Consider the following 19,581-nt stretch of genomic DNA (forward strand, 5'->3'; position numbering starts at 1 on the left):
AACGAGTTTTGCGAAAGATGTCAGTGGAAATGTTTCGCGAAACGATATTCTCAAGAGCTGCATTATAAATAATACATTTGGAGCACATTTTAATACTTAAATGCGAGAGAGTAGTACATTTATAATTATTGTATTATTCTTTAACAAACTTGCGTATAATCTAAGTTATAATTAATTTACAGTTGGAGGAATTAATTTACAACGAGTCAACGTGAATTCTCTCTTTTTCTTCTCCTGAATAGATATCCGTTCTTTCTCAGAGAAGAGGCAATGAATTACTGATAAACGAGGAAACACGGACACAGGGAAAATCTTGAAAGCTTGTGAGAAAGCTGCGTGGATATTCAGTCGCTTGAACGTCGACGGCTTCAGAGACAGCGATTCCGTCGACGTTTGTGTATTTCTCACTTTCTTTCGTGCGAACGGTCCATTAATCCTCCTATATCCATTCGCTGAATAGGAAGATCGCGCTTAAAAGCGCGCGATACGCGCGCTTCCTTCAAAGGAAGGAATGAAAAAAAAGACTAAAACTTTTCTATACATCTTATTAGGTCTATGCAAAAGTTTTAGTCTTTTTTTCATTTAAATTGCAAATAAATTCCTGCGTTTCACGTTTTTTCAAGAGTTAGTTTATAAAACGTCATATGTCATAACTTAATGACAAACAATTTTGAAAAACAATAATGAACGCGATGAGCAATAAAAATATACATATGTTTTTCGTATCAGCAAACCATTTTGGACTTGGCTGAAAAGTTTTCCGTACGCGGCGTGTTCGCTCCACTTGGCGCCTTCGAGTTATCATTTGTTCCCATCGATGCAGTAATCTTTAACTGGATAGTATTTTCGAAACGTGTCTGAGATATGAAAATACATTTTTCGCAAAGGAATTTGAAACTCACTCGAGAAACGGCAGAAAATCGTGGAAAACGGAGACAAATATTTTTCATGACTAAATCGCGTTGCACATATTATGCACCGGAAAAGCGAAAATGTGCAAAAAAATGACTAAAACTTTTGCATACATCTAACATTTCGCGACGACTTCTCTCGCCGGAGAGCGGACTCTACGACGCTGCATGTCCCTCGTCGTTCGGTCTCTCGCGGGCTCGTTAATATCGCCGAACGAAAGTAAAAACTTTCCTTTTCGCTCCTGGTTGGTATCGTGCGTGTTCGTGCGCTTCCTAGGAAGAAGAAGAAGATCCCTCCACGAGAAGAGAGCGTTACGTATTCGATCGCGCGTACGCGCAGCCTGTGCACCAGCCAGGTCGCGACTTGGCGCGTGCAAGATGCTTGGATAACGTTCCGACATACTTGCAATGTGTTGTCGATAGACGAAGTATGCCGCACTCTGCTCCAGCAACGCGTTCATCGCTATACCTTAAATCGCTGAAAAATCTCGCCCGCAGGTACTTGCAGCGGATCGATGTCTATATACTTCACTCTCAAGCCGCAGTATTGCTTCAGTATTATCGTTTTTCTGCGTGATGCTGTTCAAGCAAGCTGTCGATAAATATCGTCAGCACGCGAACTATATTCTCCAGCAACGCTTTAATATCGTACACATTTTGTTACCTGATCCTGCACGTTTAAATCTCTTGTTATGGTGATGTAAGGAAGATTTGGGAAAGAGACGTTGAAATTGTTACAAGGATGTAAAGTACACTGATATAAATTTAAATTTCCACATGCTATGAAGTTTCCGCATGAGCGACTGTGTCTACGGAATGAAAGTTGTCATGCTGGGGGACCATTAGATTTAACTTTTTTCTATTTATGAACATCTCTTGTAGGATCGGGTTTTCTTTATACCCCATAAGACCTTTATGATGGGACGGACTCGAATACAAGTTGATCGGTTGTTGCCCTACATCTTCAATTTCCTTTTCTTCTCTAATATCTCCCGATTCTCCTTCGAGGTTTCCTGTCCGGAGAATTTGATTGATTTGCTACGATTTCCGTGGAATTCCAATCGAGTACGATGATGCTGACGAGAGCTCCTCCCCGGGGTAGATATAGATGCTTAAGAACTAAAAGAGAAGATTAACTCTTGGTCGGTGAAAGTACGTCATTACGACGCTCGTCGTGATCGCATCGCTGGACTTTGCTTAAATTGCATTGGAAATAAGACGCCCATCTGACGATTTCCACGGTAATTTCGAGGTCTTCTCGTGACGAAAATCGTAGGCGGTAGAACCGTGATTGTAGTGTGCAAAATTATTGGATAATTTCACATCCTGTAATCTCGCGTTAATCAGAAGTCCTTGATAGAGAGTTCCGTTAATAAATTTATATCGATATAAATAAATTCTACTTTTTAAAATAAATATATTTATTACAATTTTTATTGTATATTCATAAAAAAGCAATTATTTTAAAATGTTTACTTCATTATGATATAATATAATAAGAACATGATATTATGATAATATTATGATATAATGTATTAAGCTGATGATGTAAGCTGCATGACGTAAGCTTGGAATTAAGATTAAGAGTAGCGATTAAAATGTTACAAGTCTTTACTGATAATGTAATTATCAATTAGTGCTTTGAAAAACGATCTTACCGCGAGCCGAAATAGCTCAGTTGGGAGAGCGTTAGACTGAAGATCTAAATGTCCCTGGTTCGATCCCGGGTTTCGGCAATCTTTTTTTTGTTAGATGCATCCCACAGGAAATATAGAGGGATAACGATACATCACTGTCCCTTGCAATGTGGGTTAACGCAAGCCGAAATAGCTCAGTTGGGAGAGCGTTAGACTGAAGATCTAAATGTCCCTGGTTCGATCCCGGGTTTCGGCAAGCGACTTTTTTTTCTCGAGAAACGAAGTGATTTTCAATGAAGAAAAATTTAGATTACTCCGAGCAGTTTTATATCTGATATCTGAAAATATATTTTTCTTCTTTTATATTAAAATTTCATTACACTTTTATATTATTTGTATAGTTAAGTTAATGTTCCGACTAAACCGTGTTCTTTCAGAATTTCCAAACAAGGAGTTCTAAAAAACGATTTACAAAGAATCGAGTCATCGATATCGATCATCGAGAAAGAAATAATTCCGAGTTTCTCTTTTCACTTTAAGTATCTGATTTATTTTTAACATTTCGAGAGATTATATTTATTAGTAACGGACATCATGTTGCAAATGCGATTGAAGATTCTCCGTAACGCTTACTCATAAAGCTGTCGACCTAGCCCTCGGCCACGATCGTATCATTCGGGTGAGGATGCGATTATATCGATAATAATGGTTCTCGATGTAGAAGTCAGCAACGCGTAATTCACGATTCAACGACCTGTTCATTGAGTATAAATCAACGAGTTGCTGCGCACGTACGAGCTTTGGCGTAACGAAATTATACACACAGATCGCAATTATACACATTCATTGCACGCTCGGTGAGGCAAGATATTCGACGCGCGGCTGACACATCGCGCGTGTCGCAATCCATTGTGTGTTAAAAATATTAGGCATTAAGCCTTTTACACTTAATGAGTTATACGGAGTGTTTCGAAACTCCCGTTGTCATGCTGAGGGTTGTCACTCCCTTCGTCACTCACGAATTCCTCAAAGGCGATCCTTTGTCACGTCACAGCACGTGGATACCTCTCGAAGGCTGCTCATCAAAGGCCGCGTTTCAATCTTATTCAAATACCCCCATGTAAGCCGTAAATCAATTATATGATCAGTTATTAAAAAAGGATTTCGTCACGGAGTGATTGATTAAGTGATCGATTAATTATCCGTTACGAACTCCGTTGACAAGTGTCTCCGCAATCAATCGCGTTATCGCGAACGGAGAATTGGAGCAACTGCTACGTATTACGTAATGATGTCTCTCCCTCTCCCTCTCGATAGTGATGTAGCTCGTCGACCGTAGCACATACTGTAGCACATGCTTGATGCCACCTAATACGCTACATATTTATCGCACCTAATTATATTCGTGCCCGATTCGAGCACTTTGATGTGAACCAGCATGTGAGTCGCACACGCGCGCGTTTCTCGCCTGAAATTTCAGACGACGTGCACGCGCGATCGTTTCCTCTTGTCTCCGCTTATTACAGCACTGACTGACAGACGGAGTTACCTGCAGGATACCGAAAAGCAGCCGCACTCTCGTGGCAATTATCTCTTAATCAGATTTCTCTATCAGGCACACACGCGTATTTCACATGGGGATCTATTTTCGCACACGTCAATGAAGCTATTTCTGTCCCCGTTTCACCTGATACCTCTAGAGGGAAATACGAGGCAACGAGCTTTCTATATTTGTAACGTTAAGCAATTTCTCTCTGCTATTGTATTGGTATTGGTAAGAGACTTTATTTTTATTTTAAAGACGAATGCGTGTATGTGTCATATTGCTGCAACATTGTTGCCGTTGCTATCTTAATAAATCATATTCTGGTGTTGTTACAGAGCTGTGGCCAACGATCTACCAAACATGCTACGCTTCGCGGCTCTTCTTCTGTGTAAGTATTGAAATTTTTATCCTCTCAGGGTAATGTTTGATAAATCAGTATTATCAGAGAAATCGGGGCAACGGAAATATTTATGCGAAACAATTGCACAGGCATAATAAAATGTTTCCAGGTATTATAATTAAATGTATCAAAGTATTCATAAATCCCGTATGCGTGTATTATTAAAATCATTATTTCCTCAAAAAATTACATACACCCGGTAAAGTATTAACGAGGTAATCTGAATTTTTATTAGAATAAAACTGCCGTAGTAAATTACATGATTTTCCATCATCAAGCTTACATGCAAATGCTCCGGATTACCTGTCGCTGGATGTGCACACGTACCGGTACTAATGGAAGCGATGTTACACCGGGGAGAAACGAATGTATTTTACAACGGTGGTCCCTTGCGGCTGCCGCACTGTTCTTCCGATGAATCGATTCGTTCGCGATGAATCAGCGGAATAAAAATCCTCCCCTTCGAACTTGCACACGTCGACGTCGTACGCTTTTTTCCTCCGTCCTTTATCTTCCACGGTCTCTGGCATTTAAAGGATCGGTGGGAATGCAGGAATCACAATTGGCGAGATGGCATCCGCGCGGCTATCGCGCCGGCCGCGGTGGACAAACGATTAATCTCCATTGTGCCATGCCGCGGGGGATCACTGAATAGTTTTTTTATTTATTACTTCTCTCTTATCGCCTCCACGCTCATCCGCGACGCCGGACGGTAATTACGGACCAATCATGCGCCTCTATCTCTGGCAGCGTGGGAGCGCCGTGGCATCATCCTGTCGCGCGCGGATAAAGTCAAGGATTCGCTTCCGCGGCGAAGGTGAACCCGTCGAAGGTGCGACGAAGGATCGGTCTGGGATTTATGGTCGTTTACTCGCTCTTCGAGCACGTGCAAAACGAGGGGCACACAATCATCCAGTCGCCGGTCCAGGATGATGGATGCTGTTGACTCACCGAGTCACGGTTCGCGCGATATTTGTCACTTGTCGTTGCCTCTATTGCAGAAATATGGAAATTTTATTCGCCTTCCCGTGGAATTTGCGTACAAAAGCCTTCGGGGAAGCGGCACGCTTGAGCCTCGAGCAAGCGAAAACCGTGAGAGATAATTAACTTACGTTTATTATCAAGCGATTAGGATCGTGATTATATATAGTTATAAATAGTCTTGCGCAGCGCTTGTAGGAATTTATTATTAAATGAGCTAAAATAATATGCTCGCATCTGTTTGTTATTCGGTCTTCTGAAGAGACTCGTACGAATTTGGTTGATTTCAGAATGAATGAAGAAATTGAAGTTTACTTATGCAGATCATTGATCGCTTTCCCGCGCGATGTCGGCTAATGCAGATGATTATGATTCAGTTAATTATTCTTTAATAAATCTACTGATCTTACAGCTCCAATTAAGATTATTTATAAAATTTGACGCGTCGCAATGCGTTATTGTCATAAGCTCGCCGAATCTGCATGATAACACGGCGGGGACGGAGAGATACCGGATTAACTGAAGAAACTATTGAATAACGTTTGAGATACCTCTCAATGTAGCGAAGTAGAAAAGTTCGCGACTACTTCGTCGGAAACGCGCGATCCGATATCCGGGACTTGGCGCAAGTATGCGCAGAAAATTTTTCATCGCTGCGAAAGTTCGTCGCTTACCTCCGTGGAAAACTTTGCACGTTTTCCGCGATCTCGTAGAGAATTTCGCGGGGCAAGTTACGACTCCGTCCGTATCACTTTTTATCCATCTTTATTACTCCGTCACGTCTCTACATTTTCCAATAACGTTCCGCATGGCTTTATATTCAACGTCATTAAGTTCTTGCGGGATTACGAAGTTTCAAGTGCTCGAGTCATTGTCAGAATCTATTGCCGCTAGATTGCCGGATTGTCCATTTTCATTAGAAATTACATTTTATCTGCAATTAGCTACTTTTACGTGATAATTAGGCCATTTATTTTAAGAATTATGTAGAATAGTTTATAAACTATGTATGAAAGTGAGGAAACTCATATATAGGAGTGTCAAAATGTGTATAATCGTATGTTCGGAACGACGGAAGGTACGCAGAAATACCTCGAAGTGCTTGTGTGTACGTGATATTAAATACCTCGCAAATTCTTTTTAACACCGGTATGTCAAACACGTAAGCGACAAAGCAATGGCTCGTCGGGTCTTTAAACTCTATTCGAGCTTTTATGTGCCGTTTATGTAACGTGTCACAAGTATCAAACGCTTTCTCTCTCTCTTGAGTACAAATTCTTTGGCAAATTTTTCCGCGACGGTAGTTTAATTAAATGTCATAGTTTCTCGCGTTTCCATTGCTTTTTAGCGCATTATAAGTCAACTTAAAATGCCAATGCAACAACGGTGATTTAAGATAAAATTTACTTGCTGGAAGCGTGATTATATTGTAAAATAAACGTAAAATAATTTTTATTACATTTTTACTGCAGCGATTATTATTATATTAAATGATCAAGTTAGAAATAAAATAATACTCCGTATAGTATATCTGCAATAAAAAGTACGAATGAAAAAGGCGTAATTACAATTATTTTTATAAAGTGACATTTTGTTTTTCTCATGTTTTGCAGGGTGCTTTTAATTTTTAGTGTCCTATCTGTACCCTGTATCCACGTGTAACGTTATCCCTGACGTAGAGATACACATCAAGGTGTGCTCAAAGCGCTCTTTAAAAAACCGTTTCAGCTCGCTCGCTGTTGAATATGTAAAACGCGATGCCCCGCGGCACGGTATAAAATTACTCATGAGCCGAAATGAGTTCGACAAAAGTTCGATGTAATGCCCGCGCGATTTTAGTAGCAGCGAATCCTATCGTACGCCGTACCTACCTGTCCCGTTTATGTGCAATAGGAAAAGGGACTCGCCGAGCGGAAAAGAGATCCTGATGTACAATTCCATCATAATACCCATGGGATTATACGGGCGTTATCGATCGCGCGATTCTGCCGGTATGCTTGTCGCTGATAAACCTTCTTTATTCAACGGGCTGAATGTTGCTGTTACATTTGCCATTTTCGCGTTGCACCAGCATACTATACAAAGGCAACATATACATATATATACATATCTATATACATACATACATATATATATATATATACACAAATATGTGTGCCATGGTTACTATAACTATTATAGAACATTCGGATTAGAGACTCCCGCTGCCGCTGCCCCCCGTTGACCTAATTTCGTATAGAGCGAAATATGCGATTGCTCAATCCCAATGTTAATTCCCGGTTCTAACTTTCAGGTATCGCTGCTATTTACACGCCCGGCCACTGCGAGAGAGGAGTGAGTATTTATTTCTTCTTTTTTATTTTTTATTTTTACATGAATTTATAAGAAACGTTTGAGATAAAAGTGATACATCGTGACGTTCTGTCACTTTCTGTCACTTTGTGTTTCGTTACTGTTACTTGTTTTTTCTTTTTTTTCATTGCAAGCAGTCGGACACGTATGGATTTTGCAGATAACATTGATGCTGTGTGTTAAAATACAGTACAAATAATGTCGTGCCAATTGTCACGCTTAAGTTATGACAAATAGATATCATTTCCATGTATTTCTACCATCGAGAGCTGACTTGTTCATCCATAAAAGATGAGTCATGAATGCAGATATCTGCTTATCCCATAAAAATAGACTATCGGAGTCCATTAGATATTAGCATATTCGGATGAAATACACTTTTAGCTTTACAGCTAAGAAGCTATTCCCCTGTATGTGGAAAGCCTCAAATCTTAAAATAAATAAAGTGGATATATATACTTAGGAAAATCGAGTTTTTAAAACGTACAGGTAAATCTGTATAGTTATGAATAAATTATTAATCCTCGCGCTGAGATTAAAGTTTGATTAAATTTTAATTAAATCTGAAATTAATGTTATAACTGGTTTTATGCGACTTTCAGTGCCACTTGTGACTCCAGGGGAATAAGTCATTTAATTTTTATTACTTAGTGGTAAATCCAATACAAACTATTTTCTTCATCGACTGTAATATCAAGTTTCGAAATTCCATGAAGTTGGCACAAAGACGATAAAGTCTTTACATGCACGTATTTTCTTCTTGGTTTCCGCCTCGGGATTGAATTTATCGGACGAGAAGCGAGTTTAATCGGTAGCTTGAAAAATATCCTCGAATATTTATCGTGGTTTTTCTCAATTCTGTCGAGGTAAAGGCGATCGAACAATGCTCTCGTAAATATTCAAGCGGCGCTAATCTCAAGAGCGGGCGCTACCAATCAGCCGGCTCTTTGGGCGCCAAAGTTAATTAGCGGCCAAGTAATTAAAGCCCCCGCGTCTCCGCATTTATTTCAAGTAATGCAATTTAACTTTCGTGAAATTTCATGCGGATGGTATACGTGACGCTTATTGTGGCGATTTACGCTCGCGGACGATCAAATCAATAGACATAAAGCGCAGCTTAGACAATGGGAGATTTTCTTCGTGTGAATGTCTTCTCGTTGCGGATTTTAATTTACGGGGACGCGATAAATTTAATTAGAAAGATGCGCGAATGCCCCGTGCGTAAATCCCGTCGCTGTCTCGTAAAAAAATCGCTTGGGGAATTGCGACGTGTCGTTGCGAACGGTCGCTTTGAATCGCTTCGTCGTTAACGCTGCTAATAAATGTAACAATGGTCAATACTCAACGACGACCAACGCGCGTTTACCCGTTAATCGTGATTTACGCGAGACGTGCGTGTGAGTAACACTACGCCGGATGTGCGCAGCAGCGAAATTTAATCAAACTTTCGGTACCCGTGGGATACGAATGTGCAGTATCGAGTTTCATGGTGTGCGGGATAACATCGCGCGCGCGCACGCGAAAGCGTTCATTCGCATTTTGTGCGTTGTATCATTTCGCGCACGCAAAATCGATAGTATTTAATAATGCGTTGCGTTTGTTCGAGCGTTCAAATATGTATAAATGGATTTTTCTAATCATGAATACTTTGTATACGAATTCAAAACAGAAAGCGATCCGAAAAGGAGGAGAAAATAGAGGAACGAATTTTGCGACGAATTAAAAAATTGCTTTTTCAGTGAAACAATGTTTTCTGCATTTTTTTAATTTTCGGACTGACCACATCGCGAATTCGGGTTTTGTAAATGTTGCTTACGCTCGGAAATATACTTGCACACTGGAGACCCAACTGATCATTTATCGCTTAAGTTTATAAGTTTTATAAGCTTCCAATAACTTGCGCGTATACTTGATATAATAGAGAAAATCTGAGTAATCTTAGGACTTACTATTAAGATTTATGAAAATATAGTTTGTTGTAGTCAAAAACATATTTTTGAATTAACGAAATATCCAGTAGTATGCTATCCATGTCTATATCTGCAATTCTAAAAAACAATAGCAATTGAATTTAACAAACAATCGAAATTTGAATTTGAACACGTACATTGACAAACGTAAGAAACTGTAAGAACTGAAAGAAAAATAATTCGACGACACGATCGAGAGTAGCGCACTTTCCAGAAGAAGTTCCAACATCGGGAACTCAACGTTGCGAGCGCTTTTCTGGAAGTAGTTCTACATTCTGAGAGCGTATTACGTTGCAGGTTTCGCGAGATGTCGAGCACGCGAGACTGCCAGAGTTCCTCACGGAATTGGACCTGTCGAGTCTCGAGGCATCCGAGGAAGACGTCGAAGCACTGAAGAAAATCGTGAAAAGGCTGGCGCCCGAGAAGAACGGCGAGTACCAAGTTTACCAAGGTTCTCTCACTGAACTGTCCTACTAACCTCGAGACTACATCTCTAAGAAACTTCCTTTTTTATCCAATGTGACTAAAGCGACTCACTTTTTCTTCCATTCCCAGTGTTCTTCGGTAACGAGGACCTTCTCAAGGAATGGCTCAAAGGAGCGGGTATTATTACTTAAAGCATGCTTCTCCATCCCTTAATGTAATCGCTATTCCTGTCTTCTTTCTTATCATCCATGGAATTAAGTTAACTACGTTCAGTATTTTTATAAAGTCTTAGTTCTCTCAGAAAAATTGCTTATGCTTTGCTTTTTAAATGCTTTTTAAAAGAGCCTAGAATTCTCTTTCTGTCTCTCTCTTTCCTTCTTAGGCCATTGTAATAATTGCTATGCTATTTACGAGACGTGCGCTCGTTAATTTCAAAGTTCTAATAGAAATTGCAGATAATCAAGCACGTCATACATATGCATTAATTCTTATGAATAAATATGCTCTTTCTCTCCACATTTTGTTTATCCAAGCATGAAATTGATATTTGTTCATCTCAATTTTTCTGTGTATTTTCTCTTTCTATGTATGTATGTATCTAAGCATGTTAAGTATACGTGTGTACAGTTGTCTTTTGCACATAGACGTAAAAACATATTCATGTGAACGCCTTACTTGCGCAGTGCCCGCATCCGTGCAAATATTTACCGAAACTCGTTCGACAAATCTATAGCATTTCATATCACCGTTTCGGCCGATTGCAGCAGCAGCAGCAGCAGCAAAACGAATGCATCCCTGTGTGTCGTTTCCAACTGTCTTACCGAAACGTCAGGTATTACGTAAAGTCGTGTAAGCGAAAGTCATCGAGTGCGTGCGAATATCTCCGGGCGATCGGACTGCGTTTCTGCTTTCCCACGAGGTGCAATTTTTCGTTTTACGATGATTGTGCGCTGGAGCTTCGTGACTTTCCACCGAGATGACAGACTCTCAGATAGTACCGTACTGTTGTATCCGTGCTGTTTCCTCGACCGCCCGCGATGTAATTGCACCGTTACGTCCGGTAATTAAATTTTAACGCAACACGTCGCGTTAGAGAAAGAATCGACAAGTAATCCGCCGCTCGTTCATCATTCTTGAGCCTTTCGATGTGAGGAAGGGAAAGGACCTTAAATGATCTCTGTCGCTGGCTCCGGAGTGTCATAGTTTCGTTATAATAAAATCATGTGTACACGGACAAATTGACAATGTAGCATGCATGACTTGTAAAGGCTCAAGCGATTCTATGACGATGTACTTTGTCGCTTAAAAGCACGGCCGCGAAAACGCGAGGTGGATGTCTGGAAAGCCGCGGGCACGCGCATCGCGACGCGATATAATAAGCGCCATAAAATTTAATAACGCTTCACTTGGTACTCAGGCGTGACGGGACAGCCCGGGGTGGATTACCCAGCCCTCACGTCGATTCCAGCCACTTCGTTCAGCTGCCGCGGTCTGAGAGGGGGATATTATGCGGATTTAGAGACAAATTGCCAAGTAAGTGATATCGATATTTATGTTTAAGATAAGTAGTTTTTTATAAAAGCCACATGGAGGATGTAGCAAACACAGATCCATCAAATTTGAATAAAATATCAATAGATAAGGATATAAAATTAAATTGAGAACGTTTAGAATGCAAAAAAATGAGGCAAGATTACTTTCTTTATAAGTTATTCTTACTATATTTTCTGAAACTGTTTCGATGCAATTTACGTACGAAATTATGTCAGTTAACTAAACTCAGTAGCGTTTTCTAGAGGGGACTCGTTTTACGGTTGAGAGACATGTTATCAACGACGAATGTAATTTCAGGTATTTCATATATGCGACAATGGACGCAAAATCTCGTTCCTCTGTCCCAACGGTACCATATTCCAGCAGTCACAGCTCATATGCGACTGGTGGTTCAAAGTGGATTGCAGCAAGTCCACGGAGCTGTATGAACAGAGCGCCGAGCAATTAGCTGAAGAGGAAAAGAAGCGTGCGGATGCAAGGAAGATGAAGTCCGAGTTCCATCGCACGGTGGAGCAGCAGGGTGATGTAAATTATTACGACAACCAGAATGTCGACTACGACGGTAGGCAAAATGGCAGGACAAACCCGTACGGTCAGATCGGCGCTAAGCAGAATCAACTTCCGCAGAGGCAGGAAGAACCCAAATCCGCTCAGAATTTCGGACCGAACAACGTTTTCGACAATGCACGCGACCGTTATTTCCAGGGGAACAACGCGAACACGCTGCGTGCGAACGAGAAAACGAATCAGTCGCCCGAGAATTTTAACCAACGGACGAAACAACGACCGTATCACGACGGCGGCTCGAATTATCAAGCGAACAACAGGCAGAGGAATCAGCTGGTAGACACGCAGAGCTCTAAATTCAACTACGAGCACGGCAACAAGTTCCAAGATACTCGACAGAATTACCAGACCACCTTAAGCAGCGCGCAATCGGATCGCTATCGATCGAACCAGAATGCAGCACGCGACAATGAGAAACCGGGACTCAGGGGTCCGAAGTCGCGGACATCGACGCGAAACAATCTGTTCGGCTCGAGTCAGTCGCAGAAGGCCACACCGACTTACATGGAGACGACCACCTTCAGAACGACAACCGCGACGCCGCCAAGGGAATACCAGCAATTTGCAGAGAGTGCCGCTTTCGTATCCAACCGAGGAAATCGCTTCAACTCGGGCAAGTACGAGAGCAATCGGCAATTCTATTATCAATCGTACAACGAGCAACGAGATCACTCCGGATTTGATGGTCGTGAGACGACGACGTTGACGCCGGACGAGGAAGGCGGTAGAGTGTCCTTCGCACCGAAAACAGGCGTCCCCCCGTTCCCCGGTCCCACGTATGCACCCATCTATAAACCCAGGACAACGACGTTACCGCCTTACGAAACGACGTTGCAGTACACGCCAACCACCGAGACGAACTTCTACAGCACCCCCTTCTACAAGCAAGGCGACGTCCCGGAGACCACGTACTTCAATTACGGTACTGCGACCGTGACGCCGTCCACCGTGGAGGAGTACTCGACTACGGAATCCTTTGCTGCGTACAACGATCAGCGAACTCCGCCCGCCATAGGAAGAGTACCGCCAGCGGCCGGAAATTATCAGAACCAATACACGGTTGACAGCAGAGTGACTGAGCAGCGAGACACCAGTCGAGACGTCGGCTCCTTCGCTACTACGCGTCCATATGTGAATACCGAGAGCTACCGACACAATACCGCAGCTAATTTTACGTCGGATGTCAGTCAGGATGCATATCCTTCTTCGACGCCTTTCTTCGACAACTCTCCGCGCGATCAGACCGGTCGAGATGCCACAACTCACGCCAATTATCCAAATAGTGCCGCTGATATCGATGTCAAGGGGACAACGAAGGATCCTTGGCATACCTCCTCGCAGAACTTCCGACAGAATTCGATCGGTTCAACCGAGAGACCATGGAAGAGCACGAACGTCTATCAACAGAGCGGCTCCACCAGCAAGACGTTGAGTCCGTATGATACCAGTTTTACGTACAAACAGGGGAAAGTGTTGTCCACCTTGGGCCCGTACGTGCCTTTCACGAAGAACTACGTTTACTCGACGATGACCAGTACAACGCCGAAGCCATTGGCCACGGTGCCAACTTACAGCCCCACCCTGGCGAATTATCGCATGACGACGAGCAATTTGGTACCCAAAGTGAAATCGTCGACTCCGGTAACAAGCAGGCCCAAGGATCGAGCGACCTATCTACCCGAAGTGAGCACCAAGCGACCTACGACTTTGGAGGACCGACCGTATGCTGAACGGGAACACGCGCTTAGCATGCTGAACTCTCTTCGGGGTCTGGAGAACAACGTGAACAGCTTGAGCGAGACTGACAAAAAGGAGATTGCATCTAGTCGGAACTTGCCCGCCGCGCCTGGTCCGTCCACCTTGCATTCGTTAGCCCTGTACTTCGCTACGGCTGACAGCTTCGATTCTAACGAGACCACCGGGCCGACCACCAGTCAAGAAGCGAAAGACGAAGAAGAGAGTCATTCGAGCAACGCATCCGTCGAATTGCCGACCAGCATCCTCACGCAGCACACTATCGCCTCATACGCCGAGCTGTTCAATCTGAACAATGCGCTTGAGGGAAACGTTACCATGACTGAGCTGGCGGCGGAAATAGACGATATCGCGAGTGAGATCGACAGCGACGACCTCGAGATCGAGGAAAGCGAAGGCCCGCTAAACGGTGCAAAGAGATCGAACGGCACGAAGCTGCGCGAATTGGCTCAGGTGTTCACCCACGCGCTGTCGGCGTATCTGCAGGATCCGGACACGTTCAAGAAGGTGCTCACAGAGATCAGACCCACGGAACCATCGGCGACAGCGACCGATGGCAGTCAGTACGAGACGACGACGTTCTATCCCACCACCGTGGAGGAATATGCATCGGTCACCAAAGAGAAGGACGAGGTCCTGGACTTCTCGGACGACACCGACCCCGCTAGGAGACGCAAACCGTCCACCGTGTTCTCCGCTACTTTACAGCCACCCGTCACCTCCGATGGCTCATACTCGACGTCATACGATGGATACTACTCGACTAACCAGTACCCTACGCAAAGACCGGTTTACTACCCGAGCACGACGCTGTTACCACCCGGCTCGGATAATTCGAGGGAGTACGTCGAGTCTTCAACGCAGGGCGGCAACACATTTGCCTTCGAGGTGAATCGCGCTTTCACCACCACTACGAATAGCGCTATTCGCGGTTACGACGGCGACACGAGAGATTCGACCGATCTGTCGCCAGTCTATGATAATTATTTCCCGTTGGAGGATGAAAGCGGAAATCAAAACAGGGTTGGTGGTTTCCATAAGAATACGTCAAGTACCTTCCAGCCATACGGCAAGAACGTTAAGCCACTCGATGCTACGCCCATAAATAACTACGTGGGATCATCGACACCGGCATCTTTTCAGAATTATGAAAGCACTACCTCGTCTAACTGGGGCAGAGGTTCCGCCGGGGAAAGACCGGCCCAAAATCTGACACCGCCATATTATCAACGTTTCGGTAATGTAAAGAGTTTCGAGGTTTCCAACAGCATCGTGCCAACTCAGATACGCTCCACGACGCCATTACCAAGCAGCAAATCTGCCTACCAGACGGCCAGCAGCACCGTTCAACCCTTCAGGATACGTTATTACGAACCGACTACAACAACGGCGACACCTGAGCATCGAAAGGCCAGTCCCGAATCTCTCGTCACAGCTCGCAGTTCGTACGCGAAATTTAGGAATAACTACAATCGCATAGAAGGCACTCGCAGGCCCGCTGACAACGTAGCGACAACAGTAGCAACGACTCGAGACACTGTTGGAACGTTGGACCCTGTCTCCGCGACGTACAGCGATACCGATGTCACTCCATACACCATGACCATCACTCGCGCAACCTCCAGCAAGTCAGTCAACGCATCATCCACTGCTGGCCAGTACAACTCGCTGAACAACGACCACTGGACCTCCTCGCCCATGGTGACTCAGCTCTGGGAGACGACGGTGTTCGTGGATCCGCGGCACATCAATCGTGGTCTGGAATCGAGCGATGAAACCGCCCGACCGAGTGCCACAACGAACAACGTTGTCGGTGACGAATTCGTGGCACCTACCGTAGCCGCGACCACCGTAAGATCGCCGACGTTCTCCAACGAGGTTCCCGAGGAGACGCGCACCACCACCAACACACCGAGTCCCTGGCAATGGGCGTCGAACGGCAATGACTCGCCCGTTGCGTTCACCCTGCTGCCGACCACCTTTACTGCGGAGAATACAGCAACGCCGACTCCGATCATCACGACGCGATCAAGCATAACGACCACGATTACGTCCTCGGTCACGTCGACCAATTCCATTCCTCACGACAGTTTAGCGTCCACTTTACTGCCATTCGCGGTGACCGCTGGCAACGCGCTGAACGCCACCGAGAACGAGGTGATCAAGGCGCAAGAGATGTTTGGCAAGCTGAATGAGACAAGCTCCGAGACGCTGATGCGGGTAATGCAACAGGCCGACAGCAATGAAATGGTGAGACAACTGGTGCTACTGTTGATCAACCACTGCAACGGGCCTAGAACCAAGACGGCGGAGCAAGAGAAGGAGCAACTGTTGGACGCTCTCTTGAGAATGCCCGTTAACGAATTCAGCTCCGAAGAATCGCGGGAGATTGTTGCCGGTATCAGCAGACTGAATCTTTCTGATGGTACGTCATGTTATGTTAATATATTAATGATAACATTTAATTAATATACTTTATTGAAATAATATTTCTGTAATTCTCGTACTTCTCTAAAGTAAAGTAATGTTTCATTTATATAAGCGCTGGATATTGAGAAGAAGAGATACATTTATTACCATCAGCAAAATATATAATTTAGATTCGCGGAGAGTTGCTACAATAACTCTGAGATATAATCAATCACGCAACCTTTCTTATCATCTTATTAATGAATGGGGTTTCTAACGTAATAGATCCCTTTCATTACTCGCTTTAATATAAGATTGTATCTTAAAGATACATATCTGAGAAAATTAAATTGAAGAATAGTATTAAGAAAGTTGGTGAATTTTTATGATTTTTCTAATTTTTAGTTTAATTATCCTGCTTGTCAGAAATGATTTTATTACCTAAAAAGGATATTTCTTATTTCTAGAATACAATAGTATTTCTTTTTATGGGATGTACAATATTGTCCGTTATTAACATTTTTATTAAATTATCCCTTATTTCTCCACCTATTTTTCGTTTTTTTATTTACCAGCTCGCACTAGTCATTTTTCTGTGTACTGCTTACAGTCAACACACGACCGGCTGCTTTGTTGAATTTCACGGTAAAGGCTCCTCGAGCGTCCTCCGTGAGACCCACGTCTGAACCATCCATCACCACGTTTCGCAGTAGAACAGGACGGAGATTCCGGACGACTACCGAGAGCACCAGCAGCTTCGCAAGAAGATCCGACGAACCCGTTTCGGATGCGAATAACTCGTTGTCGGAGGACGAAACCACCGCGTCCGACAATAGAGCTCTTGAGCTCCTCAGGTCGCTCTACACGATAGCTGCTAAGTGGGGCTGAGTAGCCGTATAATCGACGACCGATCGGAACTACGCGCGCGTCGGAAAACTCGCGAGATGAAGATCTCGCTGGAGTTAGAAGACGTCCATCTATCCGCCGGAATAGAGATCGTTGCTGTCACCCGTTCGTCATTATCGCGCCGCTTCGCCCTGTCAAGCTCGTGGGTTCGAGAACACGAACCCGAAAATCGGTCAATCGGTTTTGATCTCGGCCCATCAATTGTTACGTCAAAAGTGATCTGCGATTTCTTAAAAGGTACACGATATCGTATTTCCCTTAGCGGATGTCGTTATTGTTCAAGGATTGGCTGCGATTGGTATCATTGATTTAGATCCTCTTGAGAAATTCGTGTTACGCTTGATCGCTATATCGTTGCGCTTGTACGTAATATATAATACCCAGAATCTTAAATCAGGCTTGAGTTGAGGGTTCGGCATCTCTGGCCTTGGTTCGATAATATGTCACTGCGATACACTGAAGTTCGATTTAACTTGGGGCCGAGATTGACACCTACGCTCGCGGATATTAAGTGGGTCGTACAAGCCGACCGGTTCCTGTATGTAATCCGAACTGGCTGCTTGGTATCCGCGTTCGAGCGTAACTCGCGTCGGTTAATATGCGGAGTCCCGATCGATCATCGATCGATAAAATCGCGGTGTAATAATTAGCCGACTGTAATCCGACGTTTAAGATTATGTATCGCTCGCCGTCCTCTTTGTTAAGAATAAAACACCGATCGCCCCGGAACTGTTACTTGGCAAATGTTATTTGCGAAAAATGCCTGCCATACTTTGTCCTTCCTATTCAGTAAATTTGCGCCGTACGAATATTCAATTTAACAACATTTTCCTCTCATCATAAAGTAATTTTAAATATTGTACACGAGCTACTTTAACATGTCTGATTTATTTTTAACGCAATGGTGCTACCAGGCTTCTCTTAACTTCTCTGTTACTTAAGTTCTCCATTGGCTCAATTATAGCTGTATCACACAATTATCGAAGTGTTTCGATATCCATATGCGTAGAAAAATCGATTTTATTAAAAGATAATTCGAATGGAATGCGATTCCCCGAATTAGATCTACACGATATAGGGTTGTTTCTCTCAGAAAAGAGATCAACTTGAATCGCTGATGTAGAAGAGTATCAAAGAGATATGTACATTCGTCGTCGGGTTCGTCACGTCCAAAACGCGATTATGCAGTGATTGTTCTGCATGCCAACGTGAACGGGGAGGCTCACTTTTTATGTCTCGTTCACGTCTACCGTACGTAACGGTACCGCCTGATGCATCCTCCATTTGCGATTCCCGTCTTTGTTGAATTGCGCGTGAGATTGACGTGAAGTGTGATGGCACGTGGTGAATTGCACCGTACGGTTTATGGTTGCCCGTACTAGCCCAGACTCTACGTGACACAATTTCACCCTCTCTTCACGCGCGCGCAGTTCCTCAATGAGGTCACTTCTCGGAGTCCTCTTACGAAAACCATGTTAATTACCAAGTGGCATTAATTCCTGCCAGCGGCGCTGAATTGATATATTCACGAGTTGCGTACGAGCCTCCGTCAATCGAAAACTGCCGTCGAATCGCTGTACGTTCAGTATTACGAAAAGACTCCCGCGAGAAGAGGTCCGCCCAGCTCTCCTTCCCGGGTGGAATCCATAAAATTATTTATTCGCCTTCGCATATTGCGACTCCTACTACCTACCGGCTAACAATAAGCTACACTTGTATCCTGGAATTACGGTGTTGGTAATGTTCTCTTTCGTTTGGGCAGTTCGAGGCCAGCGATGCGCTACCGTTGCGATCCCGAAACGTCCAAACGGGGTATCTAGGTCACTATTTAAGTACGCGGCTTTAGCGTGTAGTTGTATCTCGACTTTATGTAATATACCTTTGTACAGTATGTGAATATAAATATATACAGGGTTTTGTTTACCCGTGTTTTACCTGTAAAATGTTCCTACTTTATTATATTAATACTTTTCATACACCAGCACGAAATTGCAGGCTGCAGCATACGTTGCAGCAATTTATTATTATTGTAGCAATGGGATCACGTTATTCGGTTACTCCACTATTGCGACTATATTATATTTCCAAGCATAAGAATAAAATGGAATTTACGAAGAAAAGAAATTTATTCAAGAAATTTATTCAAGCTTCTATTTTACTTCTATTT

At 43.5% G+C, this 19,581-nt stretch overlaps 1 protein-coding gene and 2 non-coding genes across 3 annotated transcripts in view; all 3 read left to right on the plus strand.

Annotated features, from left to right (window-relative positions):
- LOC105286607 (mucin-4) overlaps nucleotides 1-19,357 on the plus strand; it is a 39,546-nt gene extending 20,189 nt beyond the window's left edge. The window contains exons 2-8 of the mRNA XM_011351664.2: nucleotides 4,430-4,482; nucleotides 7,769-7,809; nucleotides 10,095-10,248; nucleotides 10,353-10,400; nucleotides 11,641-11,756; nucleotides 12,075-16,524; nucleotides 17,119-19,357. Coding sequence (XP_011349966.2) covers nucleotides 4,430-4,482; nucleotides 7,769-7,809; nucleotides 10,095-10,248; nucleotides 10,353-10,400; nucleotides 11,641-11,756; nucleotides 12,075-16,524; nucleotides 17,119-17,396 — 5,140 coding nt within the window. The 3' untranslated portion in view covers nucleotides 17,397-19,357. The remainder of the gene's footprint in view (nucleotides 1-4,429; nucleotides 4,483-7,768; nucleotides 7,810-10,094; nucleotides 10,249-10,352; nucleotides 10,401-11,640; nucleotides 11,757-12,074; nucleotides 16,525-17,118) is intronic.
- On the plus strand, nucleotides 2,575-2,647 carry Trnaf-gaa. The gene has a single exon. It is a non-coding gene; the product is annotated as a tRNA-Phe (tRNA).
- On the plus strand, nucleotides 2,732-2,804 carry Trnaf-gaa. Its single transcript has one exon. It is a non-coding gene; the product is annotated as a tRNA-Phe (tRNA).
- Nucleotides 19,358-19,581: the final 224 nt, after the last annotated feature.

Source organism: Ooceraea biroi, chromosome 14 (genome assembly GCF_003672135.1).
Source record: "Ooceraea biroi isolate clonal line C1 chromosome 14, Obir_v5.4, whole genome shotgun sequence".
NCBI lineage: Eukaryota > Metazoa > Arthropoda > Insecta > Hymenoptera > Formicidae > Ooceraea > Ooceraea biroi.